Genomic DNA, 22,869 nt, shown 5'->3' with positions numbered 1-22,869 from the left:
GGTAGCCTGTCACAACTTCCAGGGCAGATAGAATTACTCTGTCTCTCTCCCTCTCTGTCTCTCTCTGTCTCTGTCTCTGTCTCTGTCTCTCTCTCTGCCTCTCTGTCTCTCTCTGTGTGTGTGTGTGTGTGCTCTCGAGTGTATGTGTATATTTCTCTGTCTCTGTGTCTATATGTGCATGTCTGTCTGTCTCTGCCTCTTCCACTCGCTCCTCTGTGTGTGTGCGTGCACGTGCATACACACACACAAACACACACATCTTTCTTTCTGTATGTCTCTACAAGAAACAGTTTTCAGGTCAGAGTTAAAGAGCAAAGGAGTCACGTCAATCACAAACACAAAGTTCTGTCGCCTTCTTCTTGACGTCTGTTGACAAAACATTAAATCAATGTGCATTCTAGGCCAATTGAGGACTTAGGTTTATGCTCTGTCTTCTTTGTGATCTCCCTCAGAATAGACTTGAAGTCTGTGAGACAAAGCGTTGTGACTGTGTGACAGCTGTGACGAGCAGCTTAGACCTTAGACACGGTGTGGGCAGTTCTGGCTCTAAGTGTAGCCGGTGAGCATAGCGTCTATCAGTGAAGAGTGTCACTGACGTATGTTGGCTTGTTTAAACCACCTATCATGTGTAAGGCTTTGGGCATAGTGGGACTCAACCTCTGTTAGTTCCACTTGCTTTCACTTCCTTACAGAAACAGAACCAGTGCACTGTAAAGTTTCTCCCCTCCACAGAGGCAGGGTGGTGGGTGCAGATGAGTTGGTTTGTCATCGTAAGTGGATTCAGTAGAATTCATCATGACTTCTTCCCTGGTCCCTTTGTGGGGAAGAAAAGGAATCATTTGAAAAAGACAAAGTGTTTCTCCAAACCACTCTCAATGACTAGGGTCTTCTCACACAAGGCCCTTTGTCTGATAACTGTGAAACGCTCTGTCTTGTGGCTTGGATGTTTTGGCGTCCAGATGATGTATGGCCAGTGGGAAGGTCAAGATCTACACTTTAAGGTCCTACTGAACTAGATGGATTAATGAGGCTGTGTTTCAAATCAAGCAAACAAAAGATTACACAAGGAAAAGGAGCATTTCTGAGGCAGGATGCATCAGGAGTTACGTGGCCACAGACATGGACATGGGGTGCAGCCGACCTCTGATGTCTTCCCTGTTTTTCAGAGGTCTAGATCCACATTTGGGGGTGGCTGTCGTGGATTTTACAGGAGAAGTTGTGGGTTTTTTTACATTCGTTCTGAAGCACGATATCTCCCCTGTACCCAACGGCAACCCCATTTTTGCTCTAGAGTAAGGATATTCTTAAGCATCCTTAGGGATGTGGAGTCACATGTCCCAGCCCTGGCACTGAGCACCCCATGCTCTTCTGAGGGCTGACCTTCAGAATGAAAGCATTTTCATATCAAGGCCAAACTTTCTTAGGCCACTTGGGTGTAAGCTGGTCCTCAGAGGGTCCCTGCCATGCTTGCTTCTCTTGTTTGTTCAGAGATTCAGAGAGAAAAGCGCACTCCTTTCTAAAAAGCGCAATTGTGGCATTTGTACCTGGTGAATGCATGGTTTTTTTTGTTGTTGTTGTTCTGCTTATGGCAGCTGCACAAAGAGGCGAGTCACGCTCTTGGCTGCCAGGAACGCTTATCATCTTTGGAGGAGCACCAGCATGAAGGGTACAGGGCTGTGTTTCCCGAATGGCTGTCGCGTTCAGCACGGCCACCGACCATCAGATTTCAGTCTCCCACGAAGCCTCTTCAGAAAAACCATCCAGGAGGGTCACTGTGCTTTTGGGAAGTTTGTACTTGGCTCGACCAGTGTTTGGATGTCATTTCAAGTGTCAAACAGCAGGGTGCTGAAGCCTGGTTGAAGTGCCTTCCTTTCCTTTCCTAGCTTGACCTAGGCAGTTCCTGGAGCTTGAGTATTACTCTCAGAATTTTCATCCCGCCTTTGTTTCTTTGCCAGAAGATGCACTTGCCTGCGTTTGCCTCAGCATTCTATTAGCAAAGTGCTTAAGGACTCGAACAGGCCGTTTTGTCCAATCTTCGTGTTTCCAAAAAAGCCACGTGCTAGGTTTCTGATGGAAATTCGTTCATCCTCTTGGTTCGGTGGTTCTCAAACTCAGTTGTGCCAGAATCCCATGAAGGCATAGTAGAAGCAGATTGCTGGCCCCCACCCTCGGTGTTTCTAAATCAGATACTCTTCCCGGATAGTGCTGACTCCCTGCCTAAAGCCACGCGTTGAAAATGAACTGCCCCTCCCGAAGAGAAGCAGCAACTGAAGGAAAGCAGCCTTCTCAATTGATGGTCCATTCCTCCACGATTTTGACTTATTTAGCATATCCGCAATGCCTTCCTTGGTGACCAGGATCAGGGTACTATATTTCCAAACCTTCTTCACTGGGAGTACAGTGTGATGGCAAAAACACTGGCTTAGTAGGTGAGAGGTCCTGAGCTTGCATGGAAACAAACACATTTACAAAGTCCTCCAGCAGAGGACTGGGTATCAGGAAGCCAAGTATGTCTCTGAAAGATGTGTTAACTAATTGCTTATACTATGTTTTTTGCTTCTAGGATATTCAGCTGCAATCTGGGCTAAAGGCCAACATGGAGATCCAGGGTGGTCTAGCTATTGATATTTCTGGCTCAATGGAATTCAGTCTGTGGTATCGCGAGTCTAAAACCCGAGTGAAAAATCGGTAAGCATAGTGCGACAACAACAACAACAACAAAGCAAGAATGTGTCTTGGTTGCTGTTTACCCTTTAGACTGTTTCACATCTGTGCTTTCTGTTTGAAATGTTTGTAAGCCATGGGACCAGAGACGACTGCGGGGATGCATTACATCAATAGCATCTTAGAAACAGGTTACTGTGAGCACTGAAAAGAGCACTGAGGTCAGCACTGAGGTGAGCACTGAGGTGAGCACGGAGATGATCACTGAAGTGAGGAGCACTGAGATGAGCACTGAGGTGTGAATTGAGATGAGCACTGAGGTGAGGAGCACTGAGATGAGCACTGAGGTGAGCACTGAGGTGAGCGCTGAACTGAGGAGCACTGAGATAAAGAGCATGGAGATGAGCACTGAGGTGAGGAGCACTGAGATGAGCACTGAGGTGAGGAACACTGAGATGAGCGCTGAGGTGAGCACTGAGCTGAGCACTGAGGTGAGGAGCACTGAGATGAGCACTGAGGTGAGGAGCACTGAGATGAACACTGAGGTGAGGAGCACTGAGATGAGCACTGAGGTGAGGAGCACCGAGATGAACATGGAAGCTCTTCCTGCTTTTGAAGACATCCTCCTTTCATATTTCACGTCAGCAGTTGACAGTCGTTTTAGTTGGGGTTTTTAAGGGTTTATTACATCTTTCAGCTTGTAGTCCATCCTCTAGGGAAGTTGGGGAAGAATTCCCAGCAGGAACTGATACAGAGGGCAGTAAGAGGCACTGCTCACTGGCTTGATCAGCCTGATATATATATATATATATATATATATATATATATATATATATATATATATATAAAATCACCCAGGAACATGAGCCTGGGGTGGCACCACCCGCAATGAGCCAACACGCTAACCCACATCAATTGCTAATTTTAAAAATGTCCTACAGGCATGCCTGCAGCCTGATTTTAGGGAGGCACTTTCTCCACTGAGAGTCCCTCTTCTCAAATGACTCTAACTTGTGTTGATATTGAGCTAGCCAGCAAAGCTGATCCCTTGTCAAACTCATGCACAGACACCCTGCTGGCAAACCATAGCCTTTCCTTTCTTGTTTATCCCCAAGATCTCATATTAATATTACAACATGAAACATAAAAGTTTAAGCTTATCTCTGTTATTGGCATCTATCTCTCTTCAGTTGCTAATTCTACTGGGTTATAATAAAATGATAATCTCATTTTTAACCAAATTAAACTTTTCTCTGCATATGCTCATTGTGCATAAGCACATTTTCACATAGGTACACGTTGCTTGCTGAGCTCACTTCCCCTTCACGCCTCCACTCTCCCAGTGTCCATGTGGAACTATCCTGTCTTCTATCTTATTTGCCTGTTCATTGCACAAATAACAGCCCTTAAACATTTGTGTATAAGACAGGGGTAAAGGACTACAGGCTACCTGTACACATCTCAAACAACCTGTGGCCTGTTTGATACTGAGAACAACAGCAGTAAGGTTCTTTGATAATTTTCCAGACAAAACATAGCATTCCTATTTTTTAAAAAAAAAAAAGCAGAACAAAACATGGACCTGTAAATCTGATTTCACCATGCACATAATTTCCCACCATTTAGCTGAAGTTTACAGTTGCTTAAAGAAAGCCAAATTTGTACTAGATTTTTTTTTAACTTCATCATTGTCAACTGAACCATATCTCCTAGTTATCCAACTTGTCTGACTGGTTCTCTAAGTGACCACTGCTAAACTCATCCTATCTGTGTATCTATATCCCACCCCAGGAATGGCTCTCTGTCACACAGCACTCTTTCATTTATCTTGGCAACCATATACATGCCTATAGCAAACCCTTGGGGAAAGTAATGAAGTGGAACTGAACTAGCTAACAAAGCTAAGAATTTAACAAGAAAAATATCATAAATGCCAGGTGTCTTCTCTGTGTGTTCACACTTCTTTCTAAGAAAATGTGGATGTTTCTGGGACTGAGAAAGGACTAAGTTCCAGGCATGATTCACCTTCGTCTTGGGGATACATATTCCAAACAGCTTATATGTAATATGCATTTAGCTCCCACGTCAAGAATTCGAGGCAAGGGAAGCCCAGGGAAAGAGTGACTCTTCTGTGGTTAATCTTTGGCACCACTGTTTCCTGGTTTCAACAAGACTTTATGTGCATTGAGGTCACATCTCCATTCTTAAGTATTTCCTCATGGCACCATGAATTGAGATTTGCTGAAGTTCTGTTAATCCTCCTGCTGAATGGGGCAATAAGAGATGTTTGTTAAAATTGCAGGGTGGCTGTGGTGATAACCAGCGATGTCACAGTGGACTCGTCTTTCGTGAAAGCTGGCCTGGAAAGCAGAGCAGAGACAGAGGCTGGTCTGGAGTTCATCTCGACAGTGCAGTTCTCGCAATACCCATTCTTGGTCTGCATGCAGATGGACAGGGCTGAGGCCCCACTCAGGTAAGATGAACGCTCGCTCGCTCGCTCGCTCACTCGCTCTCCCGCTAGCTGGCTTGCACAAGTTCCAGAGCCTCTCCTGCCTCACCAAGCATTTGCATGCACTCCTCAATATTCAGTGTGAAACATAAAAGGAGACAGTGAAAACCACAGAAGCAGCACGTCATCCTTAAAGACGAGAATGATAGATTAGAACAAAGAAAACTCGGTTTCTAAGATACAAAGGGTCCATTTGTTTGATACGGAATTAAGTCATATTTAACCTAGAAATAACTTTTTAAGGAAAAAAAAAAGGGATTCAGTTTATTCTGGGAGTTACCACCTAATTTCAGAAAAGAAAAAGAAAAACCACATGAGCCTTTGCTGTCTGGTATCTTTTCAGTTGCTTCCTGGACAGAATACATCTGGTCACCCATTTCCTATAGCCCAAGGGAACCCACAGTTATTTTTACAGCAACAACTTGACCTTGTTTAAATTTGGGCTCAGTCTTGAGAATTTAGGTTTTAGTATGAGAAAGCTGAGGTCCTTGAAAACCTCCTATACAATTGTCTATGCATCTATACAGCTTCTCTTCCATTCTGGGCCGAACTCTCATTAACACCACGTCTTTGGGTCTAGCTGCCATCTTTGCAGAAGAGCTATCCTGTAAAGCAAGCATGGTTTGAGTCTAGGTAACACCCAACTCCTCCATAGGAGTTAGGAAGGTCTTCTTGAACAGTATCTAACTGTAAGCTGTAATTTGTACACTTGAACTAGCAAGTCACAATTTACATCACCTTTTGTGATAACCAGGCCAAAGTTGAGTACCTTATTCTACTGGGATTTCATGACCCATATTTTAAAAAAGTACAGCAATGATTTAATTACAAACAACAGGGCTCTATATTCTCCTGGAACAAATAATAGTAGCTTATGTTCAGAACTTCTGGTGTTCACTGATAATAACTTACATTTTTGTCTGGAGTAATTCCCCATAAATATGTGCAGTGGCCACAAACCCGGCCACGTGGGTAGCTAGACTGCTTCACCATTTTGCTTGAACCATTTGCTGGGTATATTTCTTTCTCAGTATTCAACCATGTTGAACTCAGTACTTTGAAGAGGGAGTACCCTGGAGGTAGGAGGCAGCAAGGTCTGTAGGGTTTAACAGCATCCCAGGATTTTGCTCCCTCTTCCCAAAAGAAAGCCTGGTAGGATTCCAAAACTCCATCCAGTCACAATGTACTTGTTGGTATCAGAAGAAACAACAGTGAAAACGCTTTAAAGAATAGTTTCAACATCTCCTCTCCCGACAGAACTTCCAGAGCAGGGCAGAAGCAGGGACCAGCGTGGGTGGCTTAACTGTGTGTAACCCAGGCCTTCTTCTTCTTACTATACAGGCAATTTGAGACAAAATATGAAAGGCTATCCACAGGTAGGGGCTATGTCTCTCGGAGAAGAAAAGAGAGCCAAGTGGCCGGATGTGAACTCCCGCTCCATCAAGAGAACTCTGAGATGTGCAACGTGGTCTTCCCGCCTCAGCCAGAAAGTGATAACTCTGGTGGATGGTTTTGAGTCTCGTGGGTCCCTTTCTGAGAGAATGATCTGCTCTCATGTGCCCAATCCTTGCTCTCTGAGAGCACAGTGTTTACATATTTACCTGTATTTAAGATGTTTGTAAAGAGCAATGGAGAACTTCAGTTGATTAAAGTTGAGCCTATTCAGGAGATGACCTACAGTGTCCCTCTGAGTCACCAAACAACGCTTAGCAACATGCCTACTTCTTGTACTTTGCAAAAGTCCTAGCCAGTACAGTGAGTCTAGTTTTGTGCTGAGAAAGTAGTATTTGAATAAAAACAAAGACAAAAGAAAACAAACAAACAAACCAAAACAAAACAAAAAACCCACAGCATTAAAGTATAGGCAAATGTGAAATTGATTCAACAACTTTTCAGTGAAAGTGAACCCTCGACAGAACCTTAAGCTTGCTCTCTATGAAGCACATGGCCTAAGAAGGGCCAGGGTGGATGGAACCCAAGCAAACCATTTTCCTTTTGTTGTTGTTTTGTTTTTTTGTTTTTTGTTTTTTACTTTTTCTTCTCTTTCTTTACTTTTTTTCTTCTTCTGGTGTATATGGGAAGATTTCGAGAAAGGACACAGATAAGACTTAAAAGAATTTTGTTAGTCAATCTCAAGAATTAATATTTATGTTTTCTGGTAGTTTTATAAGTGTGAAGGTAAGAGACAGAATTAAAGCATACTGTGACATATCTCTGCTGGCACCACAGTGAGATTACTTGGAAGTCACTTAGCCTTTTAAAAATGGAATTATCATACAAGAGTAAAAATAATTGAGTCTCAGAGCACCCATTAGATTTTTTCCTCTGGATGTGTCTTTTTGATACTGTAATGTGGTACATGGTTCTCTAGAGCGAACACCCCTGTAGCTACCACTTTATCTATACCTCGATAGTTGGGTGGTAAGAACTCCATCAACTTGACTGCAATTTATTTATGCAACATCCAATAACAATTGGGAACATTGTTGCTTCAAGAAAATGATGGATTTGTATTTAAAAACTATGAAATTAAATAAAGACTATGTTTATTTGTGTGAATTAAAAGACCACACCAGGCATTTAAACATATTTATTAATAAAGCAAATGTGTTTATTATAATGCTCCCCCCCGCCCCTCGCCTCCAATGTCAGGTGCTTGTTTGTCCACTAAACAAATGGAAGTTTAAAATGGAAGTGGAAACACATGAAATGGAAGTGTAGCTGGAGTAGAAAACAAATTGTGGTGATAAAAAATAAACATGTGTAATTTCCTGAGCTCCTATTGTCTTGTATTACTTTAAAACCATGGTCCTTTGATCCACGTATTGATGAACCCAGGGATGCACTGCATTCAAGCCAAGCACACAGTCTCTACTCGGCTCTCTGAGGGAGATGGACCAGTCCCTCAGGACTCTGTTGTGTGTGTTGTGGGCAAACAACACACAACTCAAGTTTTCAACAAAGTGACAAAGACTGGCATGCTTGTGTTGCTGACATAGATTGGCACACTTGTGTTACCGATATAGATTGGCATGTTTGTCTTACTGAAGCATGGCAAACCAAGTCAAAACTTGAAGGTGGGTGGGAATGTGGAAGGTGGTGGGTTGGCTTTGGGGGAGGTACTCTCCTGATGCTGGGGGTTGGGCAGGTTGATCTGTGGCACAGGCTGAGGGGGCGTGGCCTGAGGAACTTCAGTTCTAAGCCTGTGTAATAAAGCCACAGCTGCCTCTGTGAAAGGTAGAGTAATCTTTTCTCTGGAAGGGAGGACTCTGGGACGTGGAGCGTGAGTGTCCCACTAGCCTAGCTGAACCCAATCACCGGAGACTGGGTAGGACTTAGCATGCTCCAAATATGCTCCAAAGAGACAAGGATCCATAAACCTAAGGCAAGCAATAATTCCCTTTTTTAGATAAACAAGATAGAAATTTAAGAGAACTGGACTATATGCCAGGATGGGAAATGAGGTATTTGAGTCAGAAACGTAAGTTTGAGCCTGCTTGGAGCCCTCTCTCCAGTCCTGCACACTTTACTGCCTTTGTATTTTGAAGAGATTTGGAAGCAAGAGGATGCCCATAAGGTGGATTTCCAGGATCTGCTGAGCCAGCACCTGCCTACTTGCTTGGAGGATTTAGCCAGCTTCTCTTGCATGAATCGTGACTGCTGTCCCCTGTCCTTGGATGCAGGATGGCTCATGACGAATTGTTCCCTGCTTCTCAAACTAACACCTCAAGTGCTTGGTAGACTTGCGGGGTTAGTGGCTACTACACTGAGCGGTTACTTTATTGGTGGAGAAAATGAAGCACAGAAGACATTTTCTGACCTAGAGAATAATAGAATTGGGGCTCATTTCTGAGCAACATCGCCCCAGCACCTGCTGTCAGGCACCACTGTCCTATATTTGTCTTCAAGTTTCAAATATTTACTGCTAACAGCATCCAGGTGATAGTTTGGGTGACGATGGAGCAGCAGCTATAAAGCTGTGAGGAAGAGTCCTAAGTTCCTGGAGCTCTTGTGGTCCTCTCTAGATCTGGGTCATGGCTCTTCGGAAGTCCTCTCCCACTCTCTGTATTATAGGTCTCTTTCTTTCCTTTTCCCTTTTGCTTCTGCCAGAAGTTTCTTCCTCTCTGAAGAGTGTGTTAGGTCCAGAAGCAAGTTTGAATTCTCAATAACATATAATAATTTTTGGCACAATCTCTACAGGATTAGAATTTACACACATTGCCTCTTTTGTAAAAGTCAGTATTTTAGTATAATCATGGTGTATCGTCATCATATTCATTTTTAGAACCTTTGCATCTTTTCATAAAGAGATCTTTCCCCTTTTAGCTATTGCCTCCAATCTTTTCATTCTCTTAACCCTAAGGAATCAATAACCTGTTTGCTCTGAATATCTCGTGCTAATGGAATGAGATATATTACTTGTTTGAGGCTCGCTTCTTTCACTCAGCATTGGGTTCTCCATGTTGTCTGGACTGTAGCATGATCAGTGCTTCATTCTGTTGTATGGCTGAGTAACATTACATCACATTACCTGTTCATTAATGGAAGGACATAGGACAGGATCCTCTACTTCAAGGACCCTTAAAAATAAACAGAAAAATTCTGCAATGTGATAAACACGTTTATCAAAGTATCAAAGAGGATACATCATTGACATAATGATGTCAGTAGCTTCTCTATATACCAACAACAAGCTTTCTTAGAAAGAACCCAGGAACAAAATTCTGTTCGCAATACATTAAAAAAATTCCCAGGAATAACCCTAACAAAGAAGGTAGCAAACCTCTGTAATAAAAAACGGAAAGACACCATTAAAAGAAACTGAAATCCATACAAGAAGATAAAAAGACCTCCCACGCTCATGGAATGGCAGAATTAGTACTGTGAACTGGCTACATCAAGAAAAGCAATCTACCATGTGCCTCCACTGAATTCCAATGTCGTCCTTCACAGACGCAGAAAAAAGAACTCAGGAGTTCACAAGGAAGCACAAAAGACCCAGAATAGCAAACACAATTCTGAGCAGAAAGAGCATCCCTGGGTCTCAGTAAAGCCTGACCTCAAATTACACCACAGAGCTTTCTAAGAGAAACAGCAAGGTACAGACGCAAAACAGATATGTGGACCCATGGGATAGAATAGAGGATCCAGAAATAAACCAACATAGCTATAGCCACAGAACCTTTTACAAAGGTATCAGGCACATAGATTAGAAAAAAGACAACTTGTCCAGCACATTGGAGCTGACACAATAATGAAACTGGATCCATATCTTACACACACACACACACACACACACACACACACACACACACACACACAGACATACACTTTAAAAATGGGTCAAATAGTGTAAAAGTGTAAAACTCAGAACTCTAAAACTCTTAGAGAAAAACTCAGACAAGAGATCTGAAGACATAAGCATAGGCACAGACTCTTTGTGTAAAGAGACTAACAGGGCAGAAACAATCCTAAGAACTGACAAATAGACTTGCATAAAGTTAAAGACGCTCTGAACAGCAGAGGAAACAAGCAGCAGAATAGGGAGAAAATCCTACCGAATAGGAGACTATCGTTGCCAACTCCACATCAGACAAGATATTAACAGCTGCAGTCTATAAAGGCTTTCCTTGCACTTTGAATGCACAGAGTCCCCCCAGGGCCATGGTTAAGTACTTGGTTTCTAACTGGTACTGCTGATTTGGAGAATCATGGAAGTTTTAAGAAGCTGAGCCTCACTGAAGGAAGTATGTCACAGACAGTAGGCCTTGAGATCATATAGCCCAGCCACACTCTGTCCACTGCTCCCTGACCGCAGAACCAGTGTGCCTCAAGTTCCTGCCGCCATGCCTTCTCCACCATGATGGACTGTGTCCCCTCAAAGCGTAAGTCCTCCCTGAGCTGGTTGGTGTTTCTCAAGGACTTGGTCACAGCAGCAAAAAATGATAAACAAGGCAACCTGCAAAAATTAAGCACCCAAATAATGTGATCAGAAAATAGACTGCTGAACTGGCAATTTTCAAAGAAATGCAAAAAAAAAAAAAAAAAAAAAAAAAAGCATTAAATACTTGGAGAAGTGGCCAAGATCTTTAGTCATTGGGGGTGGGGGATACAAATCAAAAATACATCAAGATTCTACCTCATTCCAGTCAAAATGGCTAACTTCCAGAAGTTCCCTAATTGCTGGCAATGGTATGGAGAAAGAAAAACAGTTATTATTCTGTCTGAAATAAATCTATTTTCACTCTCTATCCAATAGTATTGAAAGTGTATAAGTCTCACAGAAACGCTGTCTGTAAGGGCCATTGTATTGACCAGACTATAGCTTCAAGGAGCAGGAAAAAACATCAGTTATTTTTTCCACACTGCTTCTGCTGGTAATCACCCGCTTCGGGCGCTGACAAATGCTCCTTGTCCACACACTGTTCCTCACTGCCCTTGGTAGTGTTTGCTTCACATCCAGTCTCTTCGAGGCCCTTATTTTCCTGGTCCTGTCCAGACCCAGAACTCTTCACCCCTGCCAGCTCCGTGCTGCGTAGCTGGCATGGCTCTCTTTCTGGCAGCCTTTGACCAGTTTCCCTTCACTCTCTATGCCATTGATAAGGTAATTGATAAGGACTAAGCAGCTTTATAAGTGTATCAGGCGTTCCCACCATAGGTCAAGGCTTCTTGAAAACTTAACATCTCTCCTGGACCAGAATGCCTGGCATAGCTATCACGGGTGCTCATTTTTTTTTCCCAAAGGAAACTGATTCCCTCCACAGTGGAAGGACGACAACTGTGATGTCTGCCCTACCTGACTCCAATGTATTGCCCAACACAAACATAGAAGCCTGCCCACCTAACCCATGGTTGATTGCCCTCATTCTAGGTGTGTTTTTCTACAATGTTCGACTAAACTCATCAAAGAGTAGACCTTAAAACTCCTCCCTAAGATGTCTGTTTTATAACATCTATTATCACAAATGGTAGCGGTAAGACATGTCCCCAATTCTGTGGCAAACCTCTCAGTTAGAGGTGGCAATTATGTTCCTGCTTACTGCATCTTTATTTTCCTGTTGCCTGGTGCACGGAGATGATAAAAATGATGCTGTATCCATTTCTGAGAAGGGCGTTAAGCGGCTCCCTACCTCCTGGCATTGATGGAACCCAGCGTGTACATGTTGAAGATATCTGAGAGGCTGAAGCTCTCAAGAGGACCCGGAGTCATTTTGTCTGTGGCTCGGCAGCGCTCTCATCATACAGCAGCAACTTGTCAGGTCTGTCAATGAGCACTGGGAGAGAGAACTCTCGGGCCCCTATCTGCTGCTCTGTGAGGCAGAGACAAGCCGTTCATGCCAAGCTCTGCTTAACCTGCAGCTGTGTCAGCTGACCACATGATTTCTATTTTAGTCTACTAGGTTTGGGGGGGGGGTCACTGCTCTGCAATACGTAAGGAGAAGAATGGACATACTTGGTTCTAAAGCTACACTTTTTACAATATTGCAGCAGGTCTTTGATAATCGGAGCTCCATTAGGTGGATAAGTTCTCTATCAAAATGACAGGGGATTGTCTGGAAGCCAGTAAGTTAGGGAGGAGAGGATCAAAGGATTAAACAGAGCTCCATTATTACTAAGGGCAGTGGCTGAGCACAAATGAACTAAAAAAATGGCAAAAAAAAAAAAAAAAGATTACCTCAGAAGTTGTGTGGAACTGTTTATAAATACAGATTCCAGCAGTTTGTGTTTAAGGTGTTTGCTTATGAGGATGAAAGCCTGTGACAGGCCACCAGATGATCTGCGTGACATTAATCTAAACCTTAAGGGAAATCAGGTTGCATATATAGTGTGAGTCTGGGAATTTTAGGACTGGGGGCTTAGGCTAAAATGAAGACCAGTGTGTTAGCTGTTTGTTTGTTTTGTCAACTGACATCTCATTTGAGAAATGTCTCCATAGGATGGCCTGTAGGCAAGTCTTTGGGGCACTTTCTTGATTAATGTTTGATGTGGAACCTCCCGGCCCACTGTGGGTGGCGTTGCCCTGCGTAGGTAAGCCTGGGTTGTCTAATAAAGCTGAGCAAGCCAGTGAGGGGCGTTTCTCCTTGATCTGCTTCAGTTCCTCTTTGGGTTCCTGCTCTGACTCCCTTAGAGATGGACTTTAATCTATGAGCTGAAATGAAGCTTTTCCTCCCCCAAGTTGTTTGTGGTCAGTGTCTTATCACAACAGAAGAAGTTAGGAGTGTTCTGAGCAAGACACAACAACTTATTTCCTCCCCACATTGCAAGGACAACTAGGGAGGCAGCACAGTGCAGAGAAAAATGGGGTACGCCCAAGGTAACAGGAAGAAATTTGAAAATCCCCAAGAAACCAGAGCCAGAAGCCAAAGGTGGCGCTTGAAAATATAACTGAACTGCTTTTTCTTTCTCACCCCCAATTGCCCAACTCCTTCCTGTTCGAACACAAGGAGTGCTGAAGTCTTTCCTGAGTGTAGGTCCACATGGCTTGAACATTCATGTTCACAGTGATCTCAGTTGGCCAGGGCCGTGCTTAGGGACCACAGCAGCATGGAGCGTCACTGTGTAATCTTCAGATTTTAAGGAGAATAATGAGCACAGCTTTCTTGGGTTTCCATGTGGGTTCTCATAGACAATTGTCAAGGAAACCCTTTGGAGTCAGTGAAGCAGTGAGTTACCTTGTTAGGAACTCCACAGATGGGACTTCATGAGGCAGGTACGCTTAGACAACACGTAGGTTGGCCTGGTGATAGTTTCTGGGTACAGAGAAAAATCCATACCAGGCTTCTCAACTCCAGAGCTAGAAGATCCTAAATATGCATTGTCTTCAACCACTGAATCTGCAACTGCTTGTTACCATAGCAATAGAAAATGAATGCACCTGTTTGTATAGTATTTACAGACTGTATTTGTTTCGAACTAGATATTAGGAGAAAATGAAACTGTCCAAAGTTTGCTTTGAGAGTTAAAATAAAGACCAACAGTGTACATTTTCTTTGTGGTTACTTTTACTGGAAAAACAACAACAAACAAGTTTTCAAAACTGTCAAAATAAAAAAACCAATACACAAGATTGCACCTTACAAATGCTGGCAGTCAAAGGTTAAGTAGGCATGTCACAAGGAATCCCATCTCAGTAGTTTTCTCCAGAGGCAAAAGCACTTGAAAGCAAATCTTGGTGCTGTTGGCTGGATGCAAAGTTCCCGTCGCCAGCTCACCACATTGTACCATCACATCAAACCTCAGCCAGGAACTTCTCTGCCATCTCTCATAGTCTGGGGTACAGTTCGTCATCATCCAACATCTTTCTGTATGCATTATACAATATACACTCTCCTATTCATACATAACTTCCACAGTCTTCATATTCTCTTCAGCCATCACTATACAAGAATATAATTTCATATAGAAACACAAAAACACACATCTTCAGAAGGGGTGGGAGTGGAAGAGACCGCCTGCTAGAAAACAGATCCAACCATAGTAGGAAACTCAGGGATCCCTAGAAAGGACTTGATGCCACTAATACTAATTGGAAAGGAGCAATTCAGAAACTTAAAAGAAAAACCAAACTAGATGTGTGTATTTTATTCTGCACCATTTTGAGTCAAACAGGAGTAAATCCAACAAAGCACTTATAACATGAAGTACTGAGGATATGGCTAGCTCACGAGTATTGCAGTAAGTGTTCAGGTCTCCCCAGAGACACAGGGCACACACCGGAGTCCATGCTCAGGGTCCTCCTTCTGGGTCTTTGTTCACACATGTCACACACGGAGTGTGACTCAGAATAGATTCAAGTTCAAGGCACTTTTGAGTAAATGCTACACGCTTTCTTAGTGATTCTATGCACCGGTGAGGCCTCTCTCAGACCCGGAAGTTAAAGAACACATTAGCAGTCTCTTCACGATATATATCACCTATGTATACATCTCCTTAGAGATTATGTAAAAGCTTAAGAGCTTATTGACTTAGTTTTTATGAGCAGTTTTCTCAAACACACTTACACATAATTTTCTCCCATCAACAGTACTGATAAAACATAGGGCACCTTTTTCTTTCAAGTATCTGGGTAAAATAGCACACCCTGAGAATTTAGGGTGCAAATATTACACCTTGTAAACCGTAGAATGAGACTCCTCAAGCACCACATAGGAAAATGTATTCTGTGATAGTCTTAAATACAAAGAGTACCGCTGAATGTGTTTTCTACACACATATACACACTTATCATGAGATTGCAGTCATCTACTTAGAAGTCCACACTGCACACAGCCATTGTGGAAGTATAGCCATCTACTTAAGAATCAATTCTGCCCTACAGTCCCAGGTAGAGCTCTCAGGTAATAGGAACGTCTGGTTTGTAGCAAACACAGGCTTCTGTCTCTACAGTGGCTGAAGAGAGTCAGAATGTATCAAATCTCTTTAAGAAGCAAAGGTGAAAAGGTCAAATCTGAATAAAGAAAAAGGTATGTATGCCACTGGACATCTTCTAACGATACAAGATGAATTTGAATTACATGTTAATTTTTGAAAGGTATCATGGAGCTATCAGAGTAGAACTCATTGTTAGCTTAGTTACTTCAAGAGGAGTCATATTTACACAGACACTTAATCCTGGGCTTCATTTACTCCTGATGACAGTTTCAATAAGTGTTCAAAGAAATAAATTCTGGCGAACTGAATTATCATACTGGCTACAAATGTGTTTAGTTTTCAAGAAACAAGTCAAACAGGGGTCTGTTTCAACATGACCTCATTATCCAACAGGGGTTAAAAAAAAAAAAAAGCAGTAAATGAGTCAAAATTCCTTCCAGAGTTTAGTATGATCATTCTGGAAACTAAGCCTCACACATGACCATGAGAGGAAATAGTTACAGCCAGGTCACATTCTGTTTAGATCCAAGCTCATGGCTCTATTAGGATAGTTCTTAACTGGTAGGTTTTTAGAGAAAACATGACAAAGAGCTCAGTAGTTAAAAGATACTGCTGGGCGTTACTGCTTCTTGCACTAGAAGACTGTCTAGGTTCCTGGTACATTCCACTTTGGTTGAAAAAAAGAGGGAAAAGCCACTTCATTCACATGTCCATACAAGCTCAAGAAATGACCAAACAAAGGGTTGAGCATGTGCCTATGAGAATTTTCTTTATCATTTAAGGTAGTAAACCTCAGATGGTGACCCCAACTGTGAAATGATCAATAGCTGCCATGAAAGGCATAAACATCAGCTTATAATTACATTTTAACCACTTGGACATTGACCACATCCTTGGCAAGCTGCATGAGGGCTCAGGCTCTCACATAGAAGCAACAAATAAAAAGTTCTTCCCCCACCCCTACCCCCACCCCAAGTTTCTCTCCTACAGTGGGAGGAGAACGGAAGGCTCAGATCTGCTGGTGATAACTATTCATAGTAGCCCAAGACACATTTTCTTCCTATCTTTGTGGGGAACTGGCTAACAAACCCACGGGACTGTCTCAGAAGTCTGACGGAACTTTCATGGCCTTCCAGGCCCAGCCTCTCTCCACTCAAACCCTGTATACTCCATCTGTTGCTCTCAAACCCCTGAGACGTCACATCTGCTGCTCTCAGGTCTATGGGTTTGACATCTTGGAAAGAAATGGATTCTAGCTTCTTGTCCCAGTACTAAGTGACCCTTATATGCTCTCAGTTTGACTGAAAAAAATGTAATGATGGGGTAATGATGCTTTCCTAAGTATGGCCTGATGGCATCTTTTAACCCAGAGACCATGCTTCATACCGTATGCCTCAGAGACAAGGGTTCATTTCACAGCTCATTGTCTGGTAACTGAGTGGATTGTGGCCAAAGCCCACTCACTATTCCTGCTTCAAATCTTGCTCTTTGTCTAAAAGAACTCAATTTTTAGAACTTTTTTCTCCACCCCCCCAAGAAAGGCCCCGGAAGTGGCATTGAATTTGGTTTTGAGCCTGGATTTAAAAAACAAAACAAAGCAAACAAACAAAATCAAAAGCAGTGACAAAAATCAAAGCAGTGACAAAGTATTAAAATTTTAAAAGCCTTAGAAAATTCAGTATTCTGAGAGGCATAAAATCTCTCTCACTTCAAGAATCAATGTTAGGTGGAAAGCAAATACTGATGATTGTCAAAATAAAAAGGATCATCTAGAGAATTTACCAGAATGCTTTATCTTTAAACAAACAAAAAAACTGAACAGAGATTCCTTACAGAAATCTCGAGACTTAATACTTGTGTTTTAAAGGGGTATTTGAGAAAGTAATTAAGAAATGCTTCAGTGTATCGCTTAATTGAGACACTAATTAGGAAAGGCTGAATGTACCCATTCAGTCAGAATTGGGTTACAACTGGTCGGCAATGCATCCGGTGATTTGGAATCTTAACAATTGTTAAAACTTGAAGCCAGAAGCAGGCACTGTAATTATAAGCTTCTCTTGTGGGATGGTTGGGGCTGGAGCAAATTGGAAACACTGAAACAAAGTTCACAGCCAATTCTGTCTTCTTCCCCAAACAGGCTCCTCTTCCGGCTGCAAACAGTGAGAGGCAGGCACAACCATAGAGGGAATAGTCTTAAAGGAGAATGAGTGGTTTATGCTTCCTGAAATTAAAACTTAATTTTCAGTGTAATCATGGGTTCTCCCATACCTCAAAATACTCTGCTTTATGACAAAAACAGTGTTGTGGCGCTGTGCAAATGGGAAAAATTAAACCACAAATGTCAAAACTGCCGTTTGTCATGATTACATGGGAAATCATGCCAAACCTGGTCAAGAGCTTGAGACAGCCCAGTAGCCAGAACTGGGTTGTCTGAGTTGGCTATTGTTGGAAGCAAACGGTTGTGTTTAAAAACTAAGTAGGAGATGTCATCCTGTCAGTTACACTTGACATAGCTCAAGAAACTCCAGGGTGATTTCTGATCCTAATTATTGTTTTGCTGATTTGGTTTACCATCGAACCAATCAGATGCCACTGCCTGTTTTGAACGAACCATTCAAATACTCAGTGTACTGTGTGCCTGGTCACAAGTGCAGGAGCACAGGCGGTGGCAAGAAAGCTTATGTCCTGTATTAAAGTATAAAAAGAAATGCTTCCTGGGGAGAAGTGCAACCATTCAGTCATCTTAGTAAAACTGAAATAACAAAAGCTACCTTAAGGCAGTTGTTCAGGAGAATATACAAACTTACACACATGGTTCATAAGAAATAAAAGTTCATAACACAACTGGAAGTTTTTTCAGATGAATTCAGTGTTACAATGAAACTTTCAAATTAAAGAACAGTTCTTATTTCTGTCTTGCTCCTGCAAAAGAAAAAAAAAATGCAAACATGGTCAAAGAAAAAGAAGACTCTTTCTGAAAGAATATTCCCCTTTAAAAGTACAAAAAAAATGCATTCCCTGTCTGCTATTTGATTACTTGGCCCATTTCTCTGAAGTATGTACCTTACAGTTTTAAATGTGCTTAGCAACCATGTGCTACAGTTATTAGACACTGCTGATGTCCAGAAAGTGCCACCAAGTGGAACCTGTCTTTTAATACTGACTCAAATTCAGTTAGCTGTTCAAAATGATTTTAAAGCTAAATGTTTAGTTTCTCTGAAATCATTCACAAGGACAAAATGGTATATTGTATGTATTCCTAAAATTAGCATACAGAACTGGTATTTAAATTAAATGGCATCATTTGAATTTTACTATGCTAGTAATTTAATTAGATCAATGAACCCTTGGCCTAGGGATTCTGGGAAAGCAAATGACCATTAAGCAAGTTATGTGAACTTTCTCACAATGTCCTTTTTTATATAAATTACATTTACTGTCTATAATATATAACTCAATTAAACCCATATGAAGACAGCACTGACATCATTCAAAAGTGTATAAAATTATCCATTTCCTCTATTTTAAAATTTTTTAATATAATCTACTAGAACTTTGCTTAGGGAATCTTTTTTAATGCCTGGAAGTTGATTTTCAGATGCAATATTATGAAGACGAAAATAAAATGAACTTCAAGAGCTATGTGTTGAGAAATAAGATGCCTCTATCATGTGAAATATAACCTTGAGATAGAAGACTCAAATAACATCTCTCTAACTATATGCAAGGCAAGGGGTACTTTAGTCCTGTGACCTGGGGGGGCACCTATTTGAGCTTGATTATTTAGAATGAAAGATAGGGGCTGGAGAGATGGCTCAGTGGTTAAGAGCACTGATTACTCTTCCAGAGGTCCTGAGTTCTATTCCCAGCAACCAAGACAGCTATAGTGTACTCATATACATAAAAAAATAAATCTTTTTTTTAAAAAAAGAATGAGAGATAGGATAATAATTTTTTGCAGCTCGTGAATATGCTTCAAATATATCTTCTTGTTTCATATTTATATTGAGAAAATATATTGGGGCTAAAGGAACTGTATGGAGCATGCATTGCCCACAGCTAAGCAGTTCCCCGGAGCTGTTGTATGACACATGTGGTACTTACTGCTTAGCATTCCCCTGGAACTCACTGATACACAGTTACACAGCTAAGCTGGATTCTCCATCTCAACAGATGCAGAACAACAATTGGAAACCTAGCACAATCACGTGTGAAAGAGAAGTGACCATGCGACTAAGAAGAATAATTTAAATTACATGAAGGAACTTGACAGTAATTCTGGCTTGATGCTGTCATAAGGCAAGGTTTATAAGGACTCTGAGTAGAGTGAAAGGGGGCCAATAGCAGAGGGAGGGGAGGAGGAAAAGGGGGAGCAGGGGGAGGAGCAGCCTAAAAAACTCCCCTCCAAGAGAACAACCAACTGAACAATGGAGATAAATCTGTTTATACAATATCTGAGGATCACATTCAGGGATCATTAGTCTAAATAATGCTCTGTGGATATCCATAAGGTATTTTTTTTGTGTTTCTGTTAATTTTAGAGAAATTTTGTTAAAAGTTTGAAAGTATTGGTCTAATTCTTATAAAGGATAAAATAGTAGTAATTACCCAATGAAAACCACCAGCAGCTTCTCAAGTGAATCCCGAGAGTAAAGATGGAGAGTTAGTTATACTGTATTACCGAGGGGTCTCCCTGGATGCCTTCTCAGGAGTTTAGACCTGAAATACTGACCACCTTCATCAGGGATTCAGGGCAGACTTCTTGCTCCTCCCAGGCTTGTGCCCAGACAGAGAGGAAAATCACCACACGCAGCTGGTAGGCTGGACCCAGAGTTGTATAACAGGCTGGAAGACTGTGGGGGGATACTAGAATACCCTGGCACCCAGCCAACTGGCTTGCTTGGAGACCAGCCAGCTCTGAGGGGACTGGTGAGCTATCATCGCTGTCGCCTGATTGGGAACTTCAGCGATCTTGTGCACAGGCCCCTGATTCCACCCTGGATGTCTGAAGCAATAGAGTTGATTTTCTGGTTTGTCCAGGACCTGTAGGAATTTGGGGGGTTTATGGGTTCGAGTTTCCAAGAAATATTGACACTTTCGACATGCCATGTTTGTTGAAGGGATTGACAATTCCATTTTTACAACTTTTCTTAAAATTGTTTCCATTTTACATATAAAAGTGTCCGCAACACCGGCCTATACTAGTAAGTAATAGTGCTGCACTCAGTGCCACCTGCCTGACTTTAAGTCACACGGACCTGGGCTCTGTTCAGAGGCACATGGCTCCCCTTACCCAAAATGTTTCCACCCATCAGCATCCCTGGGGAGATGGGGTCCCCTTATATCTACCTCCCATACCCTTCTGCCTCTGAACCCTCTCATTACTGAAGAACTAACATGGAATCTAGTGTCCCTGATATGGCTCAGGTTTCTCTTTTATAGATAGAGTGTTCTGACTGAACATTTAATCATATTAATCAAAATAAACATTTTAATCATGAGAAAAACCCACATAGAAGCTTAGTGTATTGGATATATTCAGACTTCAACTTATTCCCTTCTCCCTGCTTTTCCTAGTCCTTTTCTCAAATTCAGCACATCACACACACACACACATACACACACACCCCTATACACATACCACACATACTACACACACACACACACACTCTATACACCCACATACACACACACCACACACATATCACCCACATCCACACCCTACACATACACATACATATACACATACATATACACATACCACACCACACATACACACACCACACCACACATACACACCCCACATACACACACACCACACAATACCACCCACACCCACACCCTACACATACACATACACACACACACACACACACACCACACTCCACATACATACCACACACACCCACAGTCTTTCTTTTTTTTTCTTGCTTTCTTTTTTTTTTTATTTTAGATATTTTCTTTATTTACATGCAAATTTCTCCATTCCCAGTTTCCCCTTCAAAAAACAAAGAAACAAACAAAAACAACAAAAACAAACCCCTGTTGCCTCCCCCTTCCCCATGCCTGCCACCCCGCCCTCTCCCACTTTCTGGCCCTGGCATTCCCCTACACTGGGGCACAGAGCCTTCACAGGGCCGAGGTCCTCTCCTCCTATTGATGATCGATTTTGCAATCCTCTACCATACACATGCTGCCTGAACAATCAGACCCCTCCATGTGCAGTCCTTGGTTGGTGATTGAGACCCTGGGAGCTCCGAGGGTACTAGTTAGTTCATGTTGTTGTTCGTCCTAAGGGGCTGCAAACCCCTAAGCTCCATTGGTTTCTCTTTCTCTTATGATAGTGAAATAGTTAGACAAATCAATTTTCTCTTGGGTAGAATGTTTATTTCCCACCTGATTAGAAAAATTAGCCTCAGAGCGTAGCCAGGCTATATTCTGCTCTCCTCCAGGAGAGCACAAATGTCACATAATTCTTTATTAGGCTGACTGGCCAAGAGGCAAAATAAAGATGCTGGAAAAGTTCAGAGGAAGTAAGCCTGGCACAAAGGAGCCGACGAGGGAAGGGGGATCACTCATAAGGAAGAAGGGAAAGCTAAGGGAAACAAGTGACCAAGGACCTTCTGTAATGATGCAGGCATGCAGTGCAAACAGCCCGGACTTCATTTGCTGTGGACTAGGGCAATTTATATCTTCATTTGCCTAACAGGGATTAAGAAACTTATCTACTTGTTTCACTAATCCAGTAGCATGAGGCTAAGTTGTGGTAAGGAAGGAATTATGAAGGTAGACAGAGCACCCCTGTAACCACAGAGCTTGGGAAGCAGAGGCAGAAACATCAGAGCGTCAAGCATCAAGGCTAACCTCAGATAAGGTCAAGGCCAGCCTTGGCTAATACGTGTGTGCACGACAGAGCTGAAGAGAAAAAGGTATGAGAGTGAGCTAGAGAGAAGTTCAATCCAGTGAAAATGGAGAAAAGGCAATTAGAATAAAAGCACATTATGAATATTATAGAACTAAGCTGCAGCTATGTTAATGTTATACTAATTGGGAGAGGGAGCCACAGCCATATTAGGGGAGGGAAAAGAAATAATCTATTGACCATGGGATGTAATTATGGGATGGACAGAAAATGAAACGGGGAGTTTGTAGCAGCCCAGCCTCTGGCCTCTGTCCACCGGGACTCAGGAGACCGGCACAGTTCTGACCTACCAGGGATGCTCAGTGTTTTGAAGGATGTTGTGGTGAAAGAGCTGCCAAGTCCACCCAGTCCCGCAATTTTAGCAATTAATTCCGTAACAAAAGCAAAACAAAATCCTCAAAAA

At 42.2% G+C, this 22,869-nt stretch overlaps 2 protein-coding genes across 3 annotated transcripts in view; one reads left to right on the top strand and one right to left on the bottom strand.

Annotated features, from left to right (window-relative positions):
- Mttp (microsomal triglyceride transfer protein) overlaps positions 1–7,948 on the top strand; it is a 44,572-nt gene extending 36,624 nt beyond the window's left edge. The window contains exons 16-18 of the mRNA XM_031376176.1: positions 2,564–2,688; positions 4,967–5,137; positions 6,515–7,948. Coding sequence (XP_031232036.1) covers positions 2,564–2,688; positions 4,967–5,137; positions 6,515–6,689 — 471 coding nt within the window. The 3' untranslated portion in view covers positions 6,690–7,948. The remainder of the gene's footprint in view (positions 1–2,563; positions 2,689–4,966; positions 5,138–6,514) is intronic.
- A 6,205-nt stretch (positions 7,949–14,153) lies between these two features.
- The window catches only part of CUNH4orf54 (chromosome unknown C4orf54 homolog), a 19,580-nt gene continuing 10,864 nt past the window's right edge, over positions 14,154–22,869 (bottom strand). For both annotated transcript variants that reach the window (XM_031375637.1, XM_031375636.1), the window contains exon 3: positions 14,154–18,466. The gene's annotated coding sequence lies outside the window, so the exon portion shown is untranslated. The remainder of the gene's footprint in view (positions 18,467–22,869) is intronic.

This window comes from Mastomys coucha, unplaced genomic scaffold (genome assembly GCF_008632895.1).
Source record: "Mastomys coucha isolate ucsf_1 unplaced genomic scaffold, UCSF_Mcou_1 pScaffold16, whole genome shotgun sequence".
NCBI lineage: Eukaryota > Metazoa > Chordata > Mammalia > Rodentia > Muridae > Mastomys > Mastomys coucha.
This window is presented reverse-complemented; position numbering and strand designations above follow the sequence as displayed.